Genomic DNA, 26,458 nt, shown 5'->3' on the forward strand with positions numbered 1-26,458 from the left:
ATGTATGTATGTATACATACCTACACACACACACACTGTACTTTTTTTACCTTACCTTGAAAAAAATTTTTTTAACATATATTATCATCTAAGTTAACAGTGTAGAAGAGATATTTGCCAACAGCAGTGAATCCTTTTGAATAACACTAGCAGGGTTTTTTTCTGTCTTAGTTTTATGGAGTGTACACCTCAGTATTCTGTATTATTTTCTTACCTCAGTTTTATTTTTCTTATACTTTTATGCTACTCTCTTTTCCTTCCTCCTGCAGCATTGCCTGCATTGTCTATGTAGTGGATTCTTTTTGCCTTTTGTAGTTCCTCTGGACCCGTGACTTACGATAGGAAAGCACTGATTTGACAGTCTTCGTTGCACTTCTTGTAGAGTTGTATAGCACCTACAAACCTATTTTCTTTCATGGGAAAAGAGTTGTAAATACTTCTAACATATTTCATAGCATTATTTGAAAGATTGTTGCCAGGTTTTGGGGTACTTGGGTCTTCTACTGGGGGTCATTTCTAGGTTCTTTGTCTTAAAGGATTAGTCAAGACAAGTACCAACAGTAGCAGAGTTTTATATTTATTAAAAATAGGAAAAGAAACAGGCTCTGCAGAGTGAATTTGGGCCAAATCAAAGTAGGAAAGTTAAGTGTTGTATGATCTACAGGACAAGAGCAGGCTACTGTGAAAGAACACAGTAGGAAAAAACACAGTGTGGGCTGTTCTTTTGTACTTCTCTCTTCTGAGGCTGGCATCAGGTTTTAGACATCTTATGGAGAAGCTGTTCAAATTCTCTTAAGAATTGCAAGTTCAGGGATTTGGCAACTGTTCCAGAATTTTGTAATTCACAGGCTATCCCTACTTTTCCACCCACTTTTGCCACACCCTAGTCTCCTCTCTCAGGATTAAGTGAAATAACATACATTTTTTAACATACATTTAAAAAATACTACAGTAATTGCTTTTCAGGTGCCATGTCTGGAATTTTGTCTCCCTTCCCTTTTTCATATATCTCTATTGTGAAGTCTTCTCGATCATTCCCCTCATTGTACCTTCCCATATTTCCTACTTTTATTTAGTACACATGAAAATATTTCTCCTTTTCTTCTCATGTTCATCATACCACTTTCACTTACAATTGCCTGATATATTCCAACCATTCTCCTCATGGTTATTACCTACTCCTTAATGACAATGATCATACATTTCTCTAACGCATTTTTTTTTAAGCTTTTTATTGTTTGCTTTTTGAGACAGGGTCTTGCTGTGTAGTTCAGGCTGTCTTTGAACTCACTCTGTAGCCCAGGCTGGCCTCAGACTCATGGCAATCCTGCGTCTGCCTCCTGAGTGCTGGGATTACAGGTGTGTGCCACAGCACCTGGCCATCAGTGACCATATGGTGTTAATCAGATGCTAATTAGCAGTTGCCATTACACTAATTGTGAAGAACATTTGTGTTTTGGTGCATTTGGGGCCTTAGGGAGTTACTGAGTTAGTAAGAAGGGTTTCAGAGTTGGAGAGACCTTAGTTCATATTCTAAAACTGCTAATTTGGGCAAGTTTTTTTAATCTTGTGAGGCTTCAGCATTCTCATCAGGAAAATAGGTAACAATAGTACATATTTCAGGAATCAAATGAAATTGTGTGCCTCTGTGTGTATGTGTATCACATTTAACAGAATGCCTATCATATAATAAATGCACAATAAATTATTTCTGATGTGTATTCATTGTATTGTAACATTATAAAATTTATTTACTAAATTGTTTCCCCATACTTATTATTTTTCTTCTACTGATGTGTGATAAATCCCAGACTACTTTACATTTGAAAGTATTCTCATTTTAAGTTTCTGTTCCATGACCTTACCTGCCTCTTTGACTAGCTTTTGTGAATAGATTAAAATTTTTCCTACCTTTCTGGAAAAAATCCAGAAAATATTTTAGATTTGTATATAATTAGTTGGTAAATTATAAAAGTTAGGTGTACACCTTGCATTGTATTTTAGTGCTGGAGGGTCTTGTTAAGCTTTGATTTCTTGATGCTAACATATCTTATCACAGCTCTTTAGAAAAAAAAAAAAAAATTTCCGCCGGGTGTGGTAGTGCACGTAATCCCAGCACTCAGGAGGCTGAGGCAGGAGGATCACTGTGAGTTCGAGACCAGCCTGGGCTACAGAGTGAGTTCCAGGTCAGTTTCAACTACATAGTGAGAGAGATGCTGTCTCAAAAAAAAAAAAAAAAGAAAAGAAAGAAACAAACCAACCATTTCCCCTTTCTTATATGAAGGACATAAAGCATATCATCAGTTTGCAGCAGAAGCTATGTTACTTATTTTAATTCTTTAGAAACATATCTTTAGAGTTTTTTTGGTTTTTTTTTTTAATGAATCCAAAATTGTAAGGTTAGAAGGAAAGATGTCTTTCGTATATAGTTACATACTTTAATGGTTATGCAATTTATTTTAATAGATATTTATCACATTTGAATATAGTAAAAATGTTTTAATGTTACTAGTATACTTTTTCCTCCTTACAATCTAGAGAAATTCTAGATAAAACTCTTAATATCCCAGGACATGGAGAAATAGGAAGGTAGAACAGGCTGTTTTTTAAATATGGTTACTTTTTGTCTTCAGAGGAAAGAAAGAATTTTTCTGCTATTCCTTAGTTAATAGCTTGTATGAAGAAATACATATTTTTGTTTATAGGAGGGATTTCTTTAGTTAATTGTTAAAAATGGGTAAAAATGTTTTTTCTTTGTAGGTGATTTTGTCACTGAATTTTTTAAAATTTGCCGTCGAAAGGAGTCAACTGATGAAATTCTGGGACGATCCACCTTTGAGGAAGAAGGAAGAGGTGACCTATTTTTCTTTTTTAACTTTACTTTCAGGTGTCTTACCCTATTTTGTTGGCACATTTTCCAGCAATTTTTTGTTTATTTGAGGCAAGTTTTGACATACTAGACGGATTTCTCTCTAGGCTATTCCCAGAGTTAAAGACATTTAATGTATATAATAAGTTATTTCTACCAAAAAAATGAGATATTTTGAAAAGCAGAGTTTGAGAGGCTGATTTTTAAGTACCCTATGGAGAAATAATTTGCCAACTTTGTCATTCATGTTTGTGTCTGAAACTGGACATATAGATTTAAATTTTACAGTTCTGAAACCATGTAACGTTAGTAGAAAAAATGTCTAAACTATACTGTCATCAATTTACTTAACAGTTTAATCTGCTAAAGTTGGTGATATAATCTGTATTCATTTCTACTCTTTTTATAGAAATGGCTGATATAACTCATGCTTTGTCAAAGTTGACAGAGCCAACACCAGTTCCAATTCATAAATTATCAGTTTCAAATATGGTACACACTGCAAAGAAGAAAATACGAAAGCACAGAGGTGCAGAAGAGTCACCCCTGAATAATGATGTCCTCAATGCTATTCTCTTGGTAATTAAATGTCTTATTTTTGTATGACTATATGCATAAGCATTTATTCTATGTGGTAGGCACCAGATTGGGAATATAAAATTAGTACAACAAATCCACTTTCAAAAAATTACTTCATATTAATGGGAAAAGAAAGTAACAGGTACTATGTTGCATGTGAAAAGTCTGGCAAGAGGCAGTGAGAACTTAGTAGAAGGTACATCTGCCTCTGTCTGGGCAATAGGAGTCATAGACTGCTTCATAAGAGGCCTACTTGAGCTGAGTATTGAAGTAAATGTTTTTGAAGTAGAGGAATAGCAGAAGACTGAGAGCATATTGAACAGTTGGTGTTTTATAGGGTGCTTCCCTAGAAGTGACGGGGATGAGGTTGGATAGGTAGAAGGTAATCTGCTGTGCTAACACACTGCACTTTATCTTACAGTTTAATATCATTTTAAGGAAAAAAATCAACAGGGTCAAAATTGTATTTTTGAGTTTTATTTTCCAACAGTGAAGAAAAGTCTATCATGAGGACTAGTTGGGGATAGAAAAGAGAGGAGGGCTAGGGTGACTATTTGTTATTGTGTCCCAGCCTGGGAGCCACACAGACCAGGGCTTAATCATGACCTACTAGGTGACTCCCAACAAGTCATTTCACAAAACTAACAAAAGCTTGTGAGGTTGTCATGATAATTAAAGGATCCTCTGTGGTACTGCATAGCATTTAATAGGCCTTTAATAAATGATAGTTCATCATTATAGTTATAAGTATATTTCTGGCAGTTTGTACATTAAGACAGTCTTGGGAAAAGATGTCAAGAGTAATGAAGAGGGTACTGGACTGGAGACCTACTATTTAATCTTGGTGTGTATCTTGCTGTTTGTCAGAACAGGTTAATTTTGGTAAATATTCCTAGTACTGACATCTGGCTTCTTGTAGTTTCTCTAATTTTTAAAAGTCTAAAAGTTAATTTTAAAAAGTCTCATGAACATGTTCCATAATTTGTTCCAAAGTATACATGGTAAGAGGAATTAGTGGTCAGCAGTACCAGTTTGGAGGAAAACTGATAAAAGGATTGAAAATAAATTACTGTGGAGAAAGCTCCTTCAGAATGTATCCTTAGAGGTTTATTCATATTACAAAGTTCGATTGTCATATACACTGAAATTTTTAACCGCCTCTCCCTATACACATATACAGCAGAAACTACGTAGAAAAGATACACTGGTATCACACGTTTAGACTGCTTCTCATTTTCTATGCATCTTTCATAAAGTTATGGCTCTTTAATATTACACTTTTAGTATTGCATGTATCACGAGTGTCCAATATTTTGGCTTGCCTGAGATAGATTGAATGGAGAGGATTTATCTTGGACTGCATTTAAAATATGTAATATAATTAATGTAAGTAAGTGACAAAACTTAATTTTTTTTAATATTCTCAGTTACTAAATTTTTTACAAAAATAACAAGCCTACTTTTAATAAGAAAACTTGTCTGCTTAATAACAATAAATGCTTATCTTCACAGGCATACACATATACATGAGTTGAACTATTATTAGTATTACTGCATTTTATTTGATAAGTTGCAGAAGTGCATATAGATTTTTTTTTTTTGGGACTTGGCAACGTTTTGCTTATCTTCACAGGCATACACATATACATGAGTTGAACTATTATTAGTATTACTGCATTTTATTTGATAAGTTGCAGAAGTGCATATAGATTTTTTTTTTTTTGGTACTGGTATCAACGTTGGGACCTTATGCTTGCGAAGCAGGCGGAACCACTGAGCTAAATCCCCAGCCCTGCATGTAACTTCTGATGTAGGTGAATTTCAATTTGACTGTGATAGGTACAGTGATTAGCACTACAATTTGCCCTCCCATACACATGCAGTTAAGCCATGAAAAATATCACACACAGAAAAACACATAATAGTGTTAGATAAAAGTTTATGGGCTTGTGGAGCTGTATTATCTGCCCAGGGCTGCATGTAGCCCATAGGCCACAGGTTGAACATGCCTGACAAATATAAAAACTTGTTGATGATGATAACTACTGATACTCATGAATACTGTATATAGGTGTTTTTAAATTCTCTTTTATAGTTCTGTCTAATAGTATTAGTGCTTCTTTAAAAATTGTAATAACCTTGGATTAGTATGAAATCATTGAAGAGTTTTTCACTATCTAGTGCAGTTAGATGGTTACTTTTATGAAAAGTTTTTTATTTCTTAAATTGGCTAGTTACTAAGTCTTGTATTTTTGAAAACCTAAGATTCCAGAGAATGTAGAACCAGTTTGCCAGTACAATAAGAACATTGTTTTAATGGTAAACTCATTGAAAATTTAGTGTCTATATGAGTTATAAAACAAAGCAGAAAATGTAGTCTAACATGTGAAATTTTTTTTCCTCTAAAGTTCTTATTCCCAGATGCTGCTTCTGAGAAACCATTAGAAAGAACTACTTCAACAGACCATAGTACTCCTCCGTCAGACAGTGAAGATTATGTAAGTTAGAGTTTAATATTAAAATATTTTAAGTACATTGAATTGCTAGGTGTTTCTATATTTCTAGTTTGGTAGCCTTTTTATTTTAAAAATAAGCTCTGAAAAATTGGGTGAATATCATGGCCTCCACTTAATAATTATTTGCAAAATCCTAGCATAATTTGAATATCAAAAACAGTGATAAAATAATATAAATTTACTGTGCATAGATGTAGGATTTTCCTCATTTTAGAATTTTTGCAAAAAATCTTTAAATTGTTTTGCAACAGCTTCTTTTGTATACAGTATTTCAAAACCAGGCATGAGTGGAAACTTTTTTTTTTTCTTTGCTTGACCCAAGGCCTCACACATGCTAGGCAAGTGTTCTACCACTGAGCTATATCCCCAACTCCAGAAAACTATTTAATGAAGAAAAATATATAAAATAAAATTTTCACATTCTCCTTATCTTTGAGAAATGAGTGCATTTTAATGACAGCTTTAAAGATATATCAAACTATTTACAGTAGTTACTATTGGAAAGTAGATTTCCTGTAGCGAGGGAGGAAAGCAGACCCTTTTATGTTGTCAATTTTATTTTAACAAATGTATAATCCTTTTGTAATTAAAAGATTCTTTTAATAGCACATGAAATTTGGAATACATGTTAAAGATCCACAGAAGAAAATGAAAGCTGTAACATCAGCCTCATTTAAATATGGTTTTACGCAAGCTCAAAGGTCCAGAGTTCAATCCCCAGTACCAAAAAAACCCAAACAAACAAAAAACAAAACAAATAAATATGGTTTTCCTTTTTTATCTTAACTAAAAATCTTAAAAACAGATCTGCCTACGAACAAGGCAGTAGTATAATTAGATACAGTATTTGATAAAAGCTACTTTTCGTAAGATAGGTTGTTAGTATTAAAATTTTTGTTCTTTAATTTTTTATATATGTAAATGTTAACAAGTTTTGCTTTATTTCTATATTGTTAATAGAATCTCTACAATCAGTTCAAATCCGCACCATCTGACAGTTTAACCTACAAATTAGCTTTGTGTCTTTGTATGATCAATTTCTACCATGGAGGACTAAAAGGAGTGGCACATCTCTGGCAGGAATTTGTTCTTGAAATGCGCTTCAGATGGGAAAACAACTGTCTCATTCCAGGGTAATAAATTTTCCATTTGTTGAGATAGGATCTTTTGTTAGCAAACAGTTGGACCGGTTTTTCCATTTAGGGATATCTGCCCTAGAAAAGTGGAAAGAAACTTGGATATGAGGTATTCACTGCAGCAAATTTATAATAATATTTTTTTATAAAGCAGAACAGCCTAAAAATGTCAACATAAAAGAGCAGTTAAATTGCTGCTGCCTGCCTGGAAAGCTCAAGGACTGGTGTTTAATTCCCCAGTACCACCCCCCAAAAAGTTAAATTAATTATGCTATATCTCTATATTGACATTTCACATGAATTGAAGATTTTAGTTAGCATGTGTGTCAGTATTGCTTAAGTTAATGACCCTCCATGCTAAGGGAGAAGAATAATAGTATGAATAATATAAAATGGCAATTGTTCCAGAAATGCTTGCTTTTATGTCATTTGCCAGTCCCTAATTAGGTAAGTTCTCTCTTATTTCTAACTGATTTGCTCTAGAACTTACTACAGAACCAGAAGCATATTAAATATAAATGAGAACCTCTGGCTGACTGCCAGGAACCTAGTGGTTTAGAAGTAGAGGCTCTCAAGGGTCCCACTGGCAAGAGAGGTAAAAATCTTGGTTTTCATTGTGAGACTCCAGGATAATAATTGAGAATTGAATATGTAGATTAATTTATTTTGTGTGGTACAAAACTGTATTGTAATTTCTTTCTCATTATAAGTTTTTCATTATCCAGAAAGCTCTCACCCAGCTTGCTGTTATGTTTAAAGTATCTCTTATTTCTGCTGCTAGTGACTTCGGCTAGGTAGGATAAAATAATGTTGCTCTTTTAATCATCATATGTGTTCCCCTTCTAGAACTTGATTTTCTTGTAGAAATCTAGTTTTATTTCTTACTAATATAGCTAAATATTTTGGTAATATAAAAAAAAAGAAGCCATTTTTCTAAAGCCAAGCTTTCTTTTCTCATTGTTTGATAGATTAGCAAGTGGAGCCCCAGATTTGAGATGTTGTTTACTGCATCAGAAACTGCAGGTAAAGGTTTTCTAATGGCATTGTGTAAATGTGGTCTTGATATAATCAGAGCTTATTCTAATTCTAAATATAATAATGGGTTATAGTTACTTTCGTCTTGCTGCTATGGGTTGCTTATAGTGACTGATTCACAGCAGGGGTCTAAAGAGAAGTAGAGAATGTAAAAATATTCAAGCAGTGGATAGATTTCATTTTTCTGTAACTAATTCAAATATGATGTTATTTTTGTTTTCTTAAGATGTTAAATTGCTGTATTGAAAGAAAGAAAGCACGTGATGAAGGGAAAAAGATAAGCACTTCAGACACTGTAACTAGTACACGTCCAGGGGATTCTGGCAGAATTGGAGACCAGCTGGGTCCAGACCATCTCAAAGATACAGAGAAAGGCGAAGTTGTAAAATCTTGGGATTCATGGAGCGATAGTGAAGAAGAATTCTTTGAATGCCTAAGCGATACAGAAGAACTTAAGGGAAATGGACAGGAGAGTGGCAAGAAAGGAGGACCTAAGGACGTGGCAAATTTAAAACCAGAAGGACGTCTCTATCAGCATGGGAAACTTACACTGCTACATAATGGAGAACCTCTCTACATTCCAGTAACCCAGGTAGGAGGCACGGGTTCTTTAAATTTCTTTTTGTTATTGTCTAACACATTCACTAGGGGACTGTGATTTGTATGTCTTACGTAGGAACCACTCAGTACACACATGACTGTCCCATCAGGAAGCTTTTTATAAAAGATCCATTTGTACCCCTGTGTTTCATCCTAGTAAGAGATTATTTCTTTTGGGTAGAGGAAATTCTTTAGAGTCTTTGTTTAATCCAGATGTTGTGGCATACACCTGTAATCTCATCCTCTGGGAGGCTGAGGCAGGAGGTTCACAAGTTTAAGGTCATCCAAGGCAATTTAGTAATTTAGTGAGACTGTCTCAAAATTTTAAAAAATTAAAAGATTGGGGAAGTAGGCCTGGGGATTTAGCTCAGCCTGCCTCGCAAGTGCAAGGTCCCAAGTTTGATCCCTATTACAAAAAAATAAAAGATTGGGGATGTATAATAGTGAGAAAACCCTGGGTTTAATCCTTAGTACCACCCAAAAAAAGCAAAATATCTTGGTGTAAATATTCAAGATTTCAAATCTAAATAAGCTTTTAGGTCTACCATTTCTGAAATTAAGAAATGTTTTGAAGTTTAAGTAGATAGTAGCTATCATTTATAAGGTGGTCTATTATTTCTTAAGTTGAGTAGTTAATACTCAGGTGTTTAAAGAACACCTTGAGACCATAATCTTAAATAAATTACCCACACAAGCTTAAATATTGAATTGTTCTCTTATATGTGAAATTCAAATTACAAATAAAGAGTAAAAGATAAGAAAAAAAAAAGTAAGAAGTGGGGAGATAGATTGTTCTCAAATGAGAAGGGGATCAAGAGGGGGTAAGAGGGGAGGGAAAGAGGATTAAAAAAAGTTAAAATATGTTACTTCACATGAGGAGTGTAAACAGTATGTACTGCAAACATATACTAATTTTTTTAAAAAAGATCAATATCCAAAAATATGGAAGGGAGAAATTAGAAGTAGCAGTCCTTCAGTTACATGAATAGTTTATCTCCTCAAGCATACAATTTGAAGATATTTTGCATAGTACATAGAACAGCAGCAACTCATTATCTAAGGAACAATATGTTTTGTTCATTTGTTTTTGCATGAGTAATACATAAATGCATTTTGTTGTGAAAAACTCAGTACCCAAAAAATGAAAGCCACTACCAATTCAACTTTCATCTGGTGAAGTAACCAGATTTGGGTTATATTTATTTATTCATTCATTCATTCATTCATTTGGACCTTGCACTTGCAAGGCAGGCACGGGGCTGCTAAGCTAGATCCCCAGACTGGGTTATATTTATTGTACTTGTTTCTGTGCATTGATGTACATACACAGAATCTGCCAAAAAATGTATACTTGCTATACTTGTATGAAATTGTCTACATGGGATTTCTATGTTTTTAAATACAAGGGAATGTGGTATGTGATTAAATGAAAAGATGTATTACAGTAAAAGATCCATTGTCTTTGATTCGTTTCATAATACTCCCCCTTGCCTCAAACACACCCATTATTATTATTACCACTTTCTAAAGCAATTCTGGAAAGTCCTCTTTTGTGTCTTTGTAAGGTATGATCAAAAATACAGTGACTGTTGCTGCATGCCATCCACTGGAAAGGCAGGTTTGGAAAACATGGTGTATACTCCTCCACCTTATTCTCCAGATCTGGCACCGTGCAACTTTTGGCTCTTCACCAAAGGCAAAATGACTCTGAAAGGTAATCTATCTTGAAACACTTCAGGACATCAAAAACTGCCATGCCAATACAACTAAAGACAAAAGGAGAAGACTTCCAGAACTGCTTCAGAAAGTGCCACAAATAATGGGATGCATGTATTCAAAGCAAGGAGGGGGGCAGATTTTGAGGGAGATTAATAGGAATATGTCTTCTACTGTAATAATTCTTTGAAAAATTTAAACATTCACAATATTTTCTGATCATACTATGTTTTTTTCTCATCAGTATTTATAAAAATGGTATCACTCAGTTTGCTTAGCACAAACTCATTTACAGCTAATTTTGAATAGCACGCTGTAACATATTTTAAGTGATGCATGTTCCATGGAGAATGATACTCCTTTAAAAGCATGGAGTATCTGGAAAATTAATGAACAGGGAGAACTTTTTCCATACTGGAATTCTAGCAACCTTTGCTTAGTAAAATTCTGCTGCTTTTGTTTTATATCTGGTCTTTTGTTGCTATATAATTATTACTATTAATATCAGAAAATTCCCTAATGATCAAAGTAATCAGCTGAGAAGTACAGCTATTCCCTGGTTTCTCAGTAGCCTACCTGCCATAGAGGCCCACAAGTCATCAGCCTGGGAGGTTTTTCATAGCTTTCATAGCTTTCCTACTGTATGTGTTTTAATTTTTCTAAATAGTATCTCAAAGGTTGGAATAATTCATCTTGCCATTAACAGTGTATAGTAGTGTGGTTATTATATACTTCTTGTTTACATAGTCACTCCTACTTGATATATCAGGGGTTCCCAAGACCACTCTCAATCAAGTTCATTGATTAGGCCTGCTGTATTAACTTTTTTCTACACTCTTAATATTTTAGGCATTTTAATTTTGCCTTTCTGGTGTTACATAGGTAGCCCAGGCTAGCCTCAACCTCATGGCAGTTCTCCTGCCTCAGCCTCCTGACTGCTGGAATTACAGGCATGTGCCACCATGCCAACTCTTGGGTGTAAAGTTCTTGCATGTCTTTTCATTAGCTGTATTTCAAGTGTTTAATTTCTTTTTCTTTTTCTAATTCTATTGGTACATTTAAAGTATACAATATAATGACATTCATCATTGGAAATGTGCACCTTTACATAATCCATCTTGGTTCTTATTTTTTCCCCAATCCCCTGCCCTCTTTTCAACCTCTCCATCCCTCCCTATCTAAAAAGACTTTGTTTCCATTTTTTCATTTTCTCATGTTAACTCCATTCCCTTCTTTCTTTTCCCCTATCCCTCCCACTTCCTTCTCTTTTGCACCTTTTCTCCCTAGTTCACATCATCTATTATACCTTTTAGTTCTTATTTACACTTTCAGTTTCTCACACTAGAGAAACTATTACGTATTTACACGTGTCTCATTTATTTCACTTGAGTATTGCCTCACTATGCATCCATTTAGCAATAAATGTCTCTAGTCCCTCATTTTTCATGACTGACTCCATTTCATTTGAAAACTCCGTATTTTCTTTATCCAGTCTCTTGTTGATGGGAAATTGGGTTTCTTCCAAGTTTTATCTGTTACAAACTGTGCTGCTATGAACATGGGTGCACGTATATCACTTTGGTATGATTCTTTTAATTCTTTAGTGAAGATACCCACTAGGGGAGTAGCTGGGTCAAATGGGACTTCCAATCCTACTTCTTTGAGGGATCTCCACACTGATTTCCACAGTGGTTGCACCAGTCTACATTCCCACCAGCATTGGAGCAGGGTTCCTATTTCCCCACAGCCCCTCCAGCATTTGTTATTGGTTGATTTCATGATAGCAGCCATTCTTTCTGGGGTGAGGTGAACTCTCAGCATTGTTTTCATTTGCGTCTCTCCAATGACCGGTGATGTTGAACATTTTTTCATGTTTGCTATTTCTACTTCATCTGAGAAATGTTTGTTCATTTCAAATGCCCATTTTTGGATTGGGTCTTTAAATTTGGGAGGTCTGATTTTTTTTTTTTTTAAGTTCTTTATGTATTCTAGGAGGTAGACCTTTGTCTGAGGAAAAGCTGGTGAAGTTTTTCCCACATTGTAGGTTGTCTCTTCACACTGTTGGTGATTTCTCTTGTTGTGCAGAGGCTTTTGAATAAGATGAGTTCACACTTGTTGACTGTACTAGTTCATGGGCAACTTAGGTTTTGTTCATAAAATCTTTTCCTACAAAAAAAAAACACACACACACACACAAAAAAAAATAAGCAAAAACTTTGGGCCGAGGATTTAGCTCACTAGTTCTGGCGCCTGCCTCGCAAGCACAAGAATCCGAGTTCGAACCCCGGTACCAAATTTTTTTAAAAAAAAAAAAAACACAAAAAAAAATAAATAAATAAAATCTTTTCCTCTACCAATACCTTCAAGAGTTCTACCTAACCTCTCTTCCAGCCAGTTTAGTGTTTCTGTTTTAATATTTAGATCTTTAATCCATTTCGATTTTAGTTTACTGCATGGTGAGGAGATGTAGGCCTAGTTTTAATCTTTGGCAAGTTGAAACCCAGTTTTTCTAGCACCATTTATTAAAGAGGCTATCTTTTGTCCAGTGAGGGTGTTTGGTTCCTTTGTCAAAGATGAGGTGGCTGAGTGTGTCTGGAGTTGTTTCTTTATCTTCTAATCTGTTCCACTGGTCCTCAGGTCTGTTTCTTTGCCAGTACCATGCTGTTTTTATCAATGGTTTTGTAGTATAGTTTCAGGTTGGGGATGCTGATACCTGCTACCTTGCTTCATTTCCTTTGCACTTGTGTTTATTGCCTAGAATTGCTTTTGCTATTCTGGGTCTCTTCTTATTCCAACTGAATTTTTGGATTGTTTTCTCAAGGTCTGTGAACTATGCTGTTGGAATTTCAATTGGGATTTTTTTTACTCTATATAACAGTTTTGGAAGTAAGGCTATTTTCAGTATGCTGATTCTTAATACCCAGAAGCAAGAGATGTCTTTCCATCTTCTGATATCCTCTTCAGTCTCTGTTTTCAGAGTGCTATAATTTTCAAAATAGAAGTCTTTGATTTCTTTTGTTCACTTGATTCGTAGGTGTTTCAGTTTTGGGGATGTTATTGTGAAAGAAATTGATTGCCTCATTTCTCTCTCAGTGAGTTTTTCATTTACAGAAAAGCTGTTGATTTTTGTGTGTTGATCCAGCTACTTTACTGAATTTGGTTATTAAATTTAGAGAACTTTTGGTGGAGTTCAGTATGTCATCTGTAAATAATGACAGTTTGATTTCTTTATTCCTAATATGAGTATTCAGTGCTATGAATTTCCCTCCTGAGACTGCTTTCATTGTGTCCCATAGATTCCAATATGTTGTATTGTCATTGTCATGTAATGTAGGAACTGTCTGATTTCTTCTTTAATTTTCTCTATGACCCATTGGTTATTCTGAAGTGTATTGTTCAGTTTCCATGCATTAATGAAATTCTTGCAGTTTCTTTTTCTGTTGATCTCCAATTTTATTGCACTGTGTTCTGATAATATACAGGGGCTCACTTCATTTCCTTTCCACTTGCTTAAACATGTTCTGAGGCCGGGGATTTAGCTGAGTGGTTTCAGTGCCTGCCTCGCCAAGCGCAAGGTCCCGAGTTCGATCCCTGGTACCCAAAAAAAACATGTTCTGTGAATAAGTCTGGTCTATTTTAGAGAATAACCATGTGCAGCTGAAAAGAATGTGTATTCTGATTTTGTGGGGTGGAACACTGTAAACATCTGTTAAGTTAATTTGTTCAAGAATTTGAGTTCTAGTATTTTGTTGTTTATTGTCTAGTTGATCTATTTGTATCAGTGGGGTATTGTGGTCCTCCACTACTATGGTATTAGTGCTTATTTGATTTTTCATGTCTGTTAGTATTTGTTTTAGGTGCACTAGTGTTTGATGCATATATATTAATGACTGTCATCTCTTCCTCTTGGATTGTGCCCTTTACGAGGATGTAGTGTTCTTCTTTGTCTATCTTAATTAGTGTTGGTTTGAAATTCACTTGATCTGCAAAGAGAATAGCTACACCTTTTTTCAGGTTCCTGTCACATGGAATATTGATTTCCACCCTTTAACTTTCAGTCTTGAGTTTCTTTTTGAATCAAATGTGTTTTTTGTGTGCAACATATTGTTGGATCTTGCTTCTTGACACATCCTGCCAGTTTCTTTTGATTGGTGAATTGAGACCATTACCATTGATGGTTATAGGACCCGGCCTGGGTTTAGCTCAGTGGTTCCACCACCTGCCTTTTGAACGCAAGGTCCTGAGTTTGATCCCCAGTACCAAACAAACAAAACAAAAATGGATGGATGATATAACTGATATGTATTGACTTATCCTTGTCATGACTTTTTCTTTTTGTTGGATTTCTCCCCCTTTGTGTTTAATTTCTTGTCATGCCTGATGGATTCATTCTGCTGGGCTTCCTGGGGTTGTGATCCTTGTTGTCTTTTCCTAGGATATTGTTTACAAGTTTTTGGAGTGCTGGTTTGGTATTCATGAAGTTCCTAAGGTGCTCTTTGTCACAAAAGTATCTTATTTCTCCATAAATTTTGAAAGATAGTTTTGTAGGGTACATCAGTCTGTGTTGGAGGTTGTTTTCCTTTAGGGATTGAAATATGTCACTCCCAAGTTGTTCTTTCCTTGAGGGTTTGTGTTGAGAAGGCTGCTGTGATTGTGATGAGCTTTCCTGTTTCTTTCCTCCAAGTGCTTGTAGAATTTTGTTCTTTTGTTGGGTTTCTGGAATCTTAAGTATGATGTGACTATGTAGATTTTTTTAAATCATGACTAGTTGGAATCTTATGTGCTTCACTTATATGTATGTCAATTTCCTTTACCCTCCTTGGAAAGTTTTCTGCCATTATTATGTCTGTGAACTACTGTTGTTGTTGTTTTTATATATGTCGCTTATACTCTCTCTTGCTTCTTCATTGACTCTGATCAGTTTTATGTTATTCTTTGCATTGTCTAGCAGCTGCTGGTTTGATTTCTCATGGTCATTTACTATTTGTAAGAAATTTTTCTTTTCCTAATCACTAATTGCTATCCTGTCTTTATACCTGAAATTCTTTCCTCGCATTGGGTCCTTCTGCTGCATATGTAAACTTTCACTGGAGTTTTTAATCTCCTGGAAATCTGTTTGCATCTGTTTTAATGGATTCCATTTGTTTCCTGTGTTGGGATTCCATCATGTTCCTCAGCTCCTCTTTTTTTTTTAATCTCTGTCTACTCTAGATTTATTAATCATATCTTGCATTATGGGCCCAATCTCTGCTGTTATCTGAGAAATTATTTCTGATTTCATTTTTTTCCAGGTCCTCTTTCATTGCCAGGGAGTTTTGGTGGTTGAGTATCAGATTGTTCTATCTCGTTTCCCTTTGGGGGGTTGCCTTGTGTGATCTAGAAGTCTGATTTTTTCTTTTTTTTTCTTTTTTTTTTTTTTTTTGAGACAGGGTCTCACTATGTAGTTGAGACTGACCTGGAACTCACTATGTAGCCCAGGCTGATCTCAAACTCACAGCAATCCTCCTGCCTCAGCCTCCCAAGTGCTGGGATTACAGGAGTGCGCCACCACGCCCGGCTTGGAAGTCTGATTTTTGAGATTTGTTAGGTGTCTTCTCATTTCAACAGATGCAGCCTGCTGTGCCTTTGTTGAGGCAACTTTTTGCCCACCCAGGAGTGGTCTTTAGTTCTCAGCAAGCCACTTGGCCTTTTCTGTGCTGCTCACCAGTACACCGATTCCTGGGTTCAGAATGGTGGCTTTCTGGATCTCTGAGCTGACCTGTTGTCTGGGCAGTCTTCTGGGTGAGGCCTGTGCATACTTTGGATGGTATCTAGGTGTGCTTCTGCCTGGGGTCCCTATGTAGCTATTGTCTGGGAGGGCCTTTGGCTGTGCACCCCAGTTCCTGTTGTCTGTGCAGGCTTCTGGCTAGGGCCTCCACATACTTATCAGTGGTATTGGGCTGAGCCTCTGCTTGTTGCTTGTGTGCTTGTGTGCTTGTGTAACTGTTTTCCAGGTGGGCCCTTGGCTGTGGCCTGTGTGCCCTGCCTCTGGCATCAGGGCAGAGCCCTGGCTGGGACCAGTGTGCAGCCAAGCTGCTGTGGTCCACACCACTGCTCCCCAGGGTCTGTGCACACTTACAGATGGTATGGCAGGCCTCTGGCTGAAGCTTGTGTGCCTGTGCGACTCTTTTCTGGGTGGGCCTCTGGCTTGTGCAGTTGTGCCCAAGCCTTGGGTCGGGGTGGAGCCCTAGCTGGGATCCGCCTGCAGCCGTACCCCTCTGCTCCACACAGTTGCTCCCCGGGATCTAAACGCACTTACCAATGGTATGGAAGTGTTTAATTTTTTAAATGTTACGTGTTATTTAAATGTTCGTTTCCTAATTTTTTCCCTTTATAAACAGAAATAGTTGATGTTTGTATGTTGAAAATATACCAGTCTGCTACACTTATTTAGAAAAAAAAAATTCTTTAGAAACCACAATTACCAAAATTTTTTTTTTAATTTAATAAAGATAATTCTATCTATTACAGAAATTTGAAATTAAGCTATAACTGAAAATATTCCTATAAACAAAACTCCAGATTTCGAGTGGCTTCACTGGTGAATACCTGATACCCATAACTTAAGGAAGGAGAGGTTTGACTCACATTTCAGTCCACAGTCACTGGCTCCTAGCCACTATTGCATGGCAATTAGAAACTGTCCACATCATGGCAGACAGGAAACAGAGAGAGTGAAGGGAGGAGCTGGTGGAGGAGATCAGTACCTTCAGTCCACACCCCCAAGAATCTGCCTCTTCCATCTAGACACAGCAAGTCAGCTATAAGCCCCATAACCCACTCACCTTCCAAAAGCCCTACGTATGAGTGCAGGATGCTCTTGGGAGGGACATCGAGGTCTGAACCATAACAACCAGTACAAATTTGCCACAGTACAGTTCATTACTCAGTACTGATAGTACTACCTCTCCCCACCTCCAAAAGTCTCTGGATGCTGAAGTCCCTTAGGTCAACCCTTCATATCCACTTAATTTGTATCCATGGATTCGGTCAACTCAAGGTGAGGACCAACTATATTTTATTTATTTATTGAATTAGTTTAATTACTTAGTTTTAAAGACAGGGCCTTGCTATGGATTTCAGGCTGGCTTTGAACTCTTAGTGATCTTCCTACCTCAGCCTCTTCACTGCTTGTATTCTTTGATAGTGTCTGTATTTTTGTTTTGTTTTGTTTTGGTACCAGGGATCAAACTCAGGCCCTTGGCCTTGTAAGGCAGGCAGTAGAACCACTGAGCCAAATCCACGGTCCCTGTATAATTCTTTTTTAACATCTGTAGAATCTATAATTGTGTTACAGCTTCAGTTTTTGAAATTGATATTTTGTATATTATCTCTTTTGTTATCAAAGGGTTTAATTTTTTAACCTTTCCCCAAAAATACAATGTATAGTTTGGAGTTTTCTCTATTCATATTCTTGATTGTTAATTTCATTATTTCTTCCACTTTCTTTGGAATTAATTTGATATTTTTCTAGTGCCTTATATTAGAAGTTTAAATGATTGGTAATTAACTCTTATTTTCTAATGCTTGTTTTAAATGATTTCCTTTATTGAAGGTCAGATGTTATAAATCCCGAACTCTTTTTAACTGTCTGATCATCCCTTCTAGGAACCTGATTAGTCCTTGGTCTCATGCAAGTGTAGGCCCTTGAATCTGTGTGTCCATTATGGGCAGCAGAGTCCCTGAAGCCTGGGAAGGGATATGTGAGTGTTTACAATGCTAAAAAAAGTTTATCTTGTTATGGTCTTGTATAATTCTTGTGTACGCCTGGACTGTGGGATCTAGTCTGGATCTGTATACTGGCCCCACCATTTATTTATAATTTTGCTGGTACAAGCCGGGCGTGGTGGCACACTCCTGTACTCCCAGCACTCGTGAGGCTGAAGCAGGGGGATCGCTGTGAGTTCCAGACCAGCCTGGGCTACACAGTGAGTTCCAGGTCAGTCTCAACTATATAGTGAGACCCTGTCTCAAAAAACCAAAAATAAATAAATAAAACAGTTTTGCTAGTACAAACTGTGATTCCTTTCTAAATCTTGTTTTTCTCATCTTAATAACAATAGCTAGGTGCAGTGGTATATGCCTCCAGTTCTACCTACCTGGGAGGTTGTGGCAGAAGGATCACTTGAGCAGTTTGAAACTAGCTTGGGCTATATAGCATGATTCTAAAACAAAACAACAGAGTAGACTGCATTTTATGTAATAACGGTGTATATTAAGTGTGATTTCTTTCAGCATAATTACTGGTGCAAATTACTATATCTATAGTTTATATTTATTGTCTAGAAGTTTTCTAATTCATGGATATTTCATAGTTTGTTTATTCACCTTTTGGTGTATATTGTAAAAATGGGCCTAAGGAAACTTTTTGAGGTGAATTATTATATATTTATCATCTCTCTCTCTGTCTGTCTTTCTTTTCCCCCCCTTGGTGTGGGAGATTGAACTCAGGACCTTGTGCTTACAAGGCAGGCGCGGCACCACTGAGCTAAATCCCTGGACCTCTGTGTGTCATCTTAAAAACATCTTAGTGATTCATGTATACATGTCACAAATTTTCAGATGCACCTTTTAAATTAGTTTATGTTAATTACACTTTCAAAAATCTCAAAACATGATCAGTGATTAATAAGTAGAAAGTATAAAATATTTCTCTTATTCTAGCATATCTATAATTTTAATAAATAGTAAATACTTAAAAAGCGTACTATTTTTGATTCCAGTTTTTTCAGCATTAGTTACATATCGTATTTGAAAGTACTTTGTATGTTGGGCAAAGGATAATTTTTTGTGTTCCTCCACCTTTAAGTTTTTGTTTTTTGAGACAGGGTCTCACTATGTAGTTGAGACTGACCTGGAACTCAATACGTAGCCCAGGCTGGTCTCGAACTCATAGCGATCCTCCTGCCTTAGCACCTTTAAGTTTTAATGAACAGTAGTCTCTACTTTTAATAAGCTAATTGTATATTTGTTAGCCTTTTTGATTAGGGTAATAGTGTCTGAGGAAGTTTAAAAGCATAGACTGTCTTGAAATAAAAGTAATGCCTTTTAATTTAGTGCTCTTTTTTCTCTTTTCACTTTTCTGTTTGGTAGTTTTGCCACTTGATGATCTTACGTAAGGCCCTTTATCTTTGCACCTCTTTCATCACTTGTAAAATGCCCTGATCCCTTCCCAAGTGATCATATTAGATCATGTATTTGAGTAAACTTTGGGCACATTCAGAAGTAGTACATATGAAAACGTATAGTCCTCATGCGGCTTGCTGTTCTCCTTTTATCATGTCTACACTTGTCAGATTCCTAGGTGGGAAAAATACTTAGTATTCTCGATAACCCCTTCCTTTCCTCCTATCTTGTGATCTCAAGGCTAAATGACAAAGAGAAGTAGCTTTTCCACCAAAGAAAAAGATCTCTGGTTTCAAGTATACTGCTTGAGTCATGTGATTTTTTTTTAAAACTTGACTAGGTGTTTTAATAAGCATATTTTCCCTTTGTCAAAGAGTATAAAGTTTATAAGGTAATCTAAGTATTTTGATTTTAATTGATAGTATTTATTGAGCATATGCCTTAGAAATTATTCTTTGTAACGACTTCTGAAAAGTTGAATGATTGCCCAAGGTCATAGAGCTGGGATTTAAATGCAGGCATATTATCTCTGGAGCACAAAGCTCTTAACCACCACACTGTAATGTCTTACGGATTATTGTTCACCCCTGTATCAATTCAAGAGTTTTGTTTGGTACATGTTGGGTAGTTAAAGTGACGTTCATTAGGACTTCATTTCGGCATCACTAATAGACCAGAAAATTTGTAGTGGACACATTCTGTCTTTTGGCTCTTAGTTTTTTTCAAGGGAAATATGGTAATCTTGTCTGTTAGGGGGAGGAAACCTGAGAGTAATATTTATTCTGGTTTTTTTAAATATAGATTCTGAACAACTTTTGCATTTCTCTGAATTCTTTCAAATACATATCTTGTGACTGTGAGAGCAGAAATTCTTTATTCTATTTTTACAGATCTGCTTTGTCTAAAAAAGGGCTGTTCGTGAGCTTTGTCCTTCTGTGCTTCACAGGAACCAGCACCTATGACAGAAGATCTGTTAGAAGAGCAGTCTGAGGTCTTAGCTAAATTAGGTACATCGGCCGAAGGGGCTCACCTCCGAGCACGCATGCAGAGTGCCTGTCTGCTTTCTGATATGGAGTCTTTTAAGGTGGGTCACACTTTTGGGGTTCTTGGACCTATTTCGAGCTATTCTGGGATAAAACTGTGAAAGTCACTCTGTAAAAGTGGTTTGAAGGCCTGAATGTCTTTTTTTGTTAAATGTTTGGGCTTTGTTAATAGTTACAGCATCCTACCTCCATCCCTCAAAGGACGCAGAGAAGCTTATTCTCTAAGTTTAAAAAAGAAAAGAATGAATCTGTTATTAATAGTTGAAAGTTAAGAATTGAATCGTTCTGTGTGTGTATTGGGGATGCTTTCTTCCTTTTTGTGTGCTTAGGCAGTTAATGCAAGGCTTTTAAGAAACTGAGCATTTAAAGTGGATCCTTTCACTCAATAAACCCTTGGGTGCCCACAGTGTGCCTCACATGGAAGTAGATAAGTAGGAAATACAATGTTTACCCTCAGTTATAGTCTCTTGAGATTGCAGGAGAGGATGTGTAAATATTATGTGACAACTTCTAAGATGGCAAGGTCAAAAAGATGACTGAAACTTTCCCAAAGAGTCACCATTTTGGATGAGTAGATACTTGCTACCTGGAAAATCATAGTTTTAGGTTTACATATAGACCTTTATGTAAAATACATAGGGTTGAGTTAATAGCTACATTGGCTTATTCACTTAAAAACCCAGGAATCTTCATTCCAGAAAGGATTTTGGTTTTTCAGTTATTTATTTTTGAATGCAAAAAACTCATACATGTATAGTTTGAGTGTTCTTAACCCTAAAATCTGATATGTTTTAAAATTCAAAACTCTTTAGTACTGACCTGCCACAAGCATAAAATTCTGCATTATGGAACTACTATATGTTTCATGCACAAAATTATTTAAACTAATGTATTAAATTACCTTCTATGTGTATTATGGCATATATGAAATATAACTGAATTCAGTTTACAGTGGATCTCATCCCCAGTCTGTTTTATGATCTGTATGCAAATATTCCCAAATCCCCCCCACCCCCAAATCTGAAACACTCTGGCTCCACATATTTTGGGTAAAGGATATTCAACCCACATATTTTTAAAAAATTCCCCAAGTGGTTAACCCAGTGAGTGGGCCAAAGACTTCTTACTGCTTTTATTCTGAAGTGTTTGCTAGGCCCAGAATCTTCTCCTTTACTTTTGGTGAACTCTGTCTCCCCAATCCACAGTCCCTCTTCAGTCTTATGTGTTATATAAGCCAGTCTTAAGTTTGATTTTTCTCTGAAATACTCTCTTTAAACATAAACATCCCATGACTACACCTACCACTTTCATCCATCTTTGGTAGGTAGCAGGTTTTTTTTGTATAAATATGATTTTCAAACAGGATTATCAATAAATACTCATTTTTATCTGGTTTTGCTGGGATTCTTGTCCTATTTCAGGCTGCCAATCCAGGTTGTCTTCTGGAAGACTTTGTGAGATGGTATTCACCCAGGGATTATATTGAAGAGGAGGTGACAGATGATAAGGGGAATGTAGTTCTGAAAGGAGAACTCAGTGCCCGAATGAAGATTCCAAGCAACATGTGGGTTGAAGCCTGGGAAACAGCTAAGCCAATTCCTGCTAGACGGCAAAGGCGGCTCTTTGATGATACACGTGAAGCAGAAAAGGTAATTGAGGTTTGGGTCTCTAGTACTAGAATGCTAACTGTTGTTATTAAATCTTAGAAACTCACTCTCATAGACATGAGAGTTTGGATACACTTGACAAAGCATTGAATTACAGTGAGCCTTTTATGTCTAGTATTTAAATTTAAGATTTCAGAACTAAATGCCAAAGACATTGACAGTTTATATAGAACACCTACTATTCTCTCATAGTGTCTTTCGGAAGCATTAAAAATGGTATATCTAGCCGGGGATTTAGCTCAGCGGTTCAGTGGCCTGCCTTGCAAGCGCAAGGACCCCAGTTCAATCCCCGGTACCAAAAAAAAAAAAGGTATATCTGGCCAGACATGGTGGTGGACATATAACCCCAGGTACTTGGGAGTCTAAGGCAGAAGGCTTGCAAGTTTGGGCCCAGCCTGTGCAATTTAAAAATACCCTATCTCAAAAGACAAAAGGGCTGGGGAAGTAGTTCGGTGGTGTAGTGCTTGCCTAGCCTAGGTTCAGTCCCCTATACTGCCAAGAAAGGGAAGAAGAGCTGCCCTTTTATTAAGGAAATAATGAGAAATACACATAATCTGTGCACATAAGTGATGTTCAAAGTTCTTTAGTGAAAAAGGAGAGACAGTAACTTTCCAAAAATAGGGGCTTGGTTCAATAAATTGTTGTATATTCAGGTACAGGCTGCTTTATAACTATTAAAAAACATTTGGCATTAATGAAAATAGTATAATTTGCCTAATACCAGATTATCCTAAACACATCCTCTTCACTTACTGAAATCAGTAAGTAAAGAAGTTCGTGCTTGCACCTTAGTAGGAGATAGAAAATACAGTGATCTTTAAATAACACCAAGTAAAGTAATAAGCCAAATTCCAATGGAGCTCACAATCCCTATGGCTATGGATGAAATAAGTAGGGACAGCCAGTCTTAAGAAAAAGCCAAGAGGGCTGGGGATTTAGCTCAGTGGTTCTACCACCTGCCTCGTAAGCCCTAGGTCCCGAGTTCGATATTCGGTACCAAAAAAAAAAAAAGCCAAGAGATCATAGGACTCAGAGCGTAAAGTCATCCCACAAAGAGCCAGTGCCAAAACAGTGAACACAGGAAGAGCTCAAAGCACTGGCAGCAGAAGAGGGGGAACTGAACATAAACAGAACTAGAAGTGGAGGTCTGGAGAAAATGAGATACAGCCTTGTGCCACATAATGTTGTTTTAGTCACCCACAAACTTCATATACTGTTGTGATCCCATAAGATCACAACAGGACTAAAAAATTCCTATCTCCTAGTGGTATTTAGCCATCAGAATATCATTGTGCAAGAATTCATTACATGTTTGTGGTGATGCTGGTGTAAAACCTGTGCTGCCAGTTGTGTAAAAGGATAATACATACAATTATGTACAGTAAATAAGTTATAATGATATAACAACTCTTACCGGTTTGTATATTTACTTGACTATACTTTTATCATTTTAGAGTATACTTCTACTTATAAGAAGGTTACTGTAAAATAGTACCCCATGCTACATTGGCAGCTACCTAGTATATCTTGTGTTTACCCAGTCGGTTGGTCGGTCTCCTTCACACCTCCCCTCTCTGTACTAAGAATTGAACCAGAGCTTTTGCCCTGAGCTGTGTCCCCAGTCCTTTTTATTTTGAGATAGAGTATCAAGGTGGCACTTGAATTTGTCATCCTCCTGCTTCAGCTTCCCAGCGAGCTGGGATTACAGGCATGTGCCACTGCTCCTGGCAGGTCTTTTGACTGCAACCAATGGTCATGTCCTGTGATTGACATATCATTTAGGTTTGTGTAAATAACAGTCTATGGTGTTTGTACACAGTGAAATTGCTTAATACATTTCTCAGAATATAACCCTGTCTTTAAGTAATAAATAACTATAGAGAAAGAATGATACTCCTTAGATATAAATTAGTAATGAGAGGGGAGAAAATAGAAGAAAATAAAAGATCCTACAGAAATGAAAAGGAGAACAACAACTTTTCTCACTTAGGCCCACTCACCACTAAATAAACTATGTAGAAGGCACATTCAAACTTTCTGTAACATTACAGGAACAGAAGAGAACAGACTACAAAACTGCTTTTAAAAACAAAGCAAATCAGATCATTGTAGCTTAATGAAAATATTTCTTAGAAGAGTAGAAGTTGAAATATAACACTCTGTACTAAATCAAATATCACAGTCATTCAAATATGAAGGATTTAATCAGATACACAAGAGCAGAAATGAACCCCAACTCCAAGAAAAACCTACAAAGAAATGAAACTACAATTGATTTTAGGATAGAAGTAAAAGAAAAAGATAACCGTATGAAAAACAGACTAGATCACAGAGGGGCCCAAGAGAGAATAGATTCATATTTAAATTTAATAGAAGGCATTGAAGAAAAGCTGGAAAACAGTCAAATAAATAAAAATGAAGTAGGTAAATAAAGAGTTGGAGAGGAAGTATGAGAGACAAAATCAAAGGTAGTAAGAATATTAATTTTATTAGGAACCTTTTACTAATGTTCTTAGTGTTCTTCAAAAAAAAAGTCAGAATCCTAAGAAAAATTAATATTTAAAAATCACAATATAAGGAATTATTGAAAGGCCTCACTGGGTACAGGGGAGTATTGACCAAGAGCAACAAACTCAAAGATGTATCATTGTAAAACTACTAGACTTTTTTAAAAAATTCTTTTAAAAAAACATATGCCGAGGGCTGGGGATTTATCTCAGCGGTTTGGTGGCCTGCCTTGCAAGTGCAAAGACCCAAGTTCAATCCCCGGTACCAAAAAAAAAAACAAAACATATGCCAAACAAAATGACACATGCCTGTATTCCAGCATTTTGGAAGCTGAGGCAGAAGGATCACTGCAAGTTCAAGGCCACCCTGAGCTACATATTGAAACCTTGTCTCAAAAAAAAATATAGATATAGATATACAGATGCAGACAGATACCTCCTATAAAAATTTAAGGAACAAGAAATTTGTTTTGTTTTGTTTGAGACAGGGTCTCACTATGTAGTTGAGACTGACGTGGAACTCACTGTGTATCCCAGGCTGGTCTTGAACTCATGGCAATCCTCCTTCCTCAGCCTCCCGAGTGCTGGGATTACAGGCGTGCGCCACCACACCTGGCTTATAGGATAAGTTTTAAGAGAAAAGTACAAAAGAATATAGAGAGAATGCTACCTGCTGTGTAGTAAAATTTTTTTTCAAAATTAAGAAAATATGTGCTTAATCTTTACAGAGAGAAACTTGATAAAAGTAAACCAGAGAACATTTAATTACTCTGAAGGGTTGGAAAAGGGAAAAAAAAAAAAGAGAGTAGAAGGAATGTGGAAGGGAGTGAATTTTAGAAAAGATATTTTCTGTATACTTTTGACTTCTGGAAGAATATTAATATTTTTGTATTAAAAATTTTAAAAGGTTGACAAGAGAACAAATAACCTAATCCTGAAAAGACAGATTAACCTAGCTGTATTTCAAATAAACAGTACAACTACAGTACAGAGAAAGGAGTTGGGGACAGGAGAGAAAATTAATCCAAGTGATTTATGGACATCTAAGATATGTTTGGCTGAATACTCTTAGTTGTGTTGCAAACAAGTCTTGAACCCTACTGTCTAAGCTTGTTTTTGTAATCCTGTGGGTAAGCAATATATTTACAAGAGTGATTAAATATCTTGGTGCTGTTGGAAGTTGAAAATAATGCAGTGAATGTGAGATGCAAATATGAAATTGAAGAAGTCAAGGAAGAACCCTCTGTCAGTGGATTAGAGTTATAGATGCTGGTGTGGACTTGGAAAATTTTCTAAAATATGGATAAGCATGTGTATATATATATATATATACATATATATATATACATATATATATGCATATATAGTTATGGATATGTAAACATACAAGCCTATGTGTCCTACGTGTCTTGAAAATATCTAGAAGGGGTCTAGAAGTAGTGATACCTCCTTAGCAAGATCTGTAAGACACTCCTCAGTAAAAGTAAGCAAGCTTCCCTCAGAAAAATGGCTGCTTTTTAAGGTCAGAGGGGAGAAGGTATAAGATGACCCTGGAACATCAGATGTTGATAGAAAGTAAAGAAGTACTTTAAAAAGAGAGGTTCATTTCATAAGGCGCTTCCTTA

At 36.2% G+C, this 26,458-nt stretch overlaps 1 protein-coding gene across 3 annotated transcripts in view; it reads left to right on the forward strand.

Moving 5' to 3' along the window:
* The window catches only part of Rab3gap1 (RAB3 GTPase activating protein catalytic subunit 1), a 112,194-nt gene that overhangs the window by 77,971 nt on the left and 7,765 nt on the right, over nucleotides 1-26,458 (forward strand). For all 3 annotated transcript variants that reach the window (XM_010606185.3, XM_033757152.1, XM_010606186.3), the window contains exons 12-19: nucleotides 2,761-2,853; nucleotides 3,279-3,448; nucleotides 5,857-5,946; nucleotides 6,925-7,097; nucleotides 8,069-8,123; nucleotides 8,362-8,727; nucleotides 20,563-20,700; nucleotides 22,081-22,308. In XM_010606185.3, coding sequence (XP_010604487.1) covers nucleotides 2,761-2,853; nucleotides 3,279-3,448; nucleotides 5,857-5,946; nucleotides 6,925-7,097; nucleotides 8,069-8,123; nucleotides 8,362-8,727; nucleotides 20,563-20,700; nucleotides 22,081-22,308 — 1,313 coding nt within the window. The remainder of the gene's footprint in view (nucleotides 1-2,760; nucleotides 2,854-3,278; nucleotides 3,449-5,856; nucleotides 5,947-6,924; nucleotides 7,098-8,068; nucleotides 8,124-8,361; nucleotides 8,728-20,562; nucleotides 20,701-22,080; nucleotides 22,309-26,458) is intronic.

The sequence above is a fragment of the Fukomys damarensis genome, unplaced genomic scaffold (assembly GCF_012274545.1).
Source record: "Fukomys damarensis isolate Sample0158 unplaced genomic scaffold, DMR_v1.0_HiC HiC_scaffold_29, whole genome shotgun sequence".
Taxonomy (NCBI): Eukaryota; Metazoa; Chordata; class Mammalia; order Rodentia; family Bathyergidae; genus Fukomys; species Fukomys damarensis.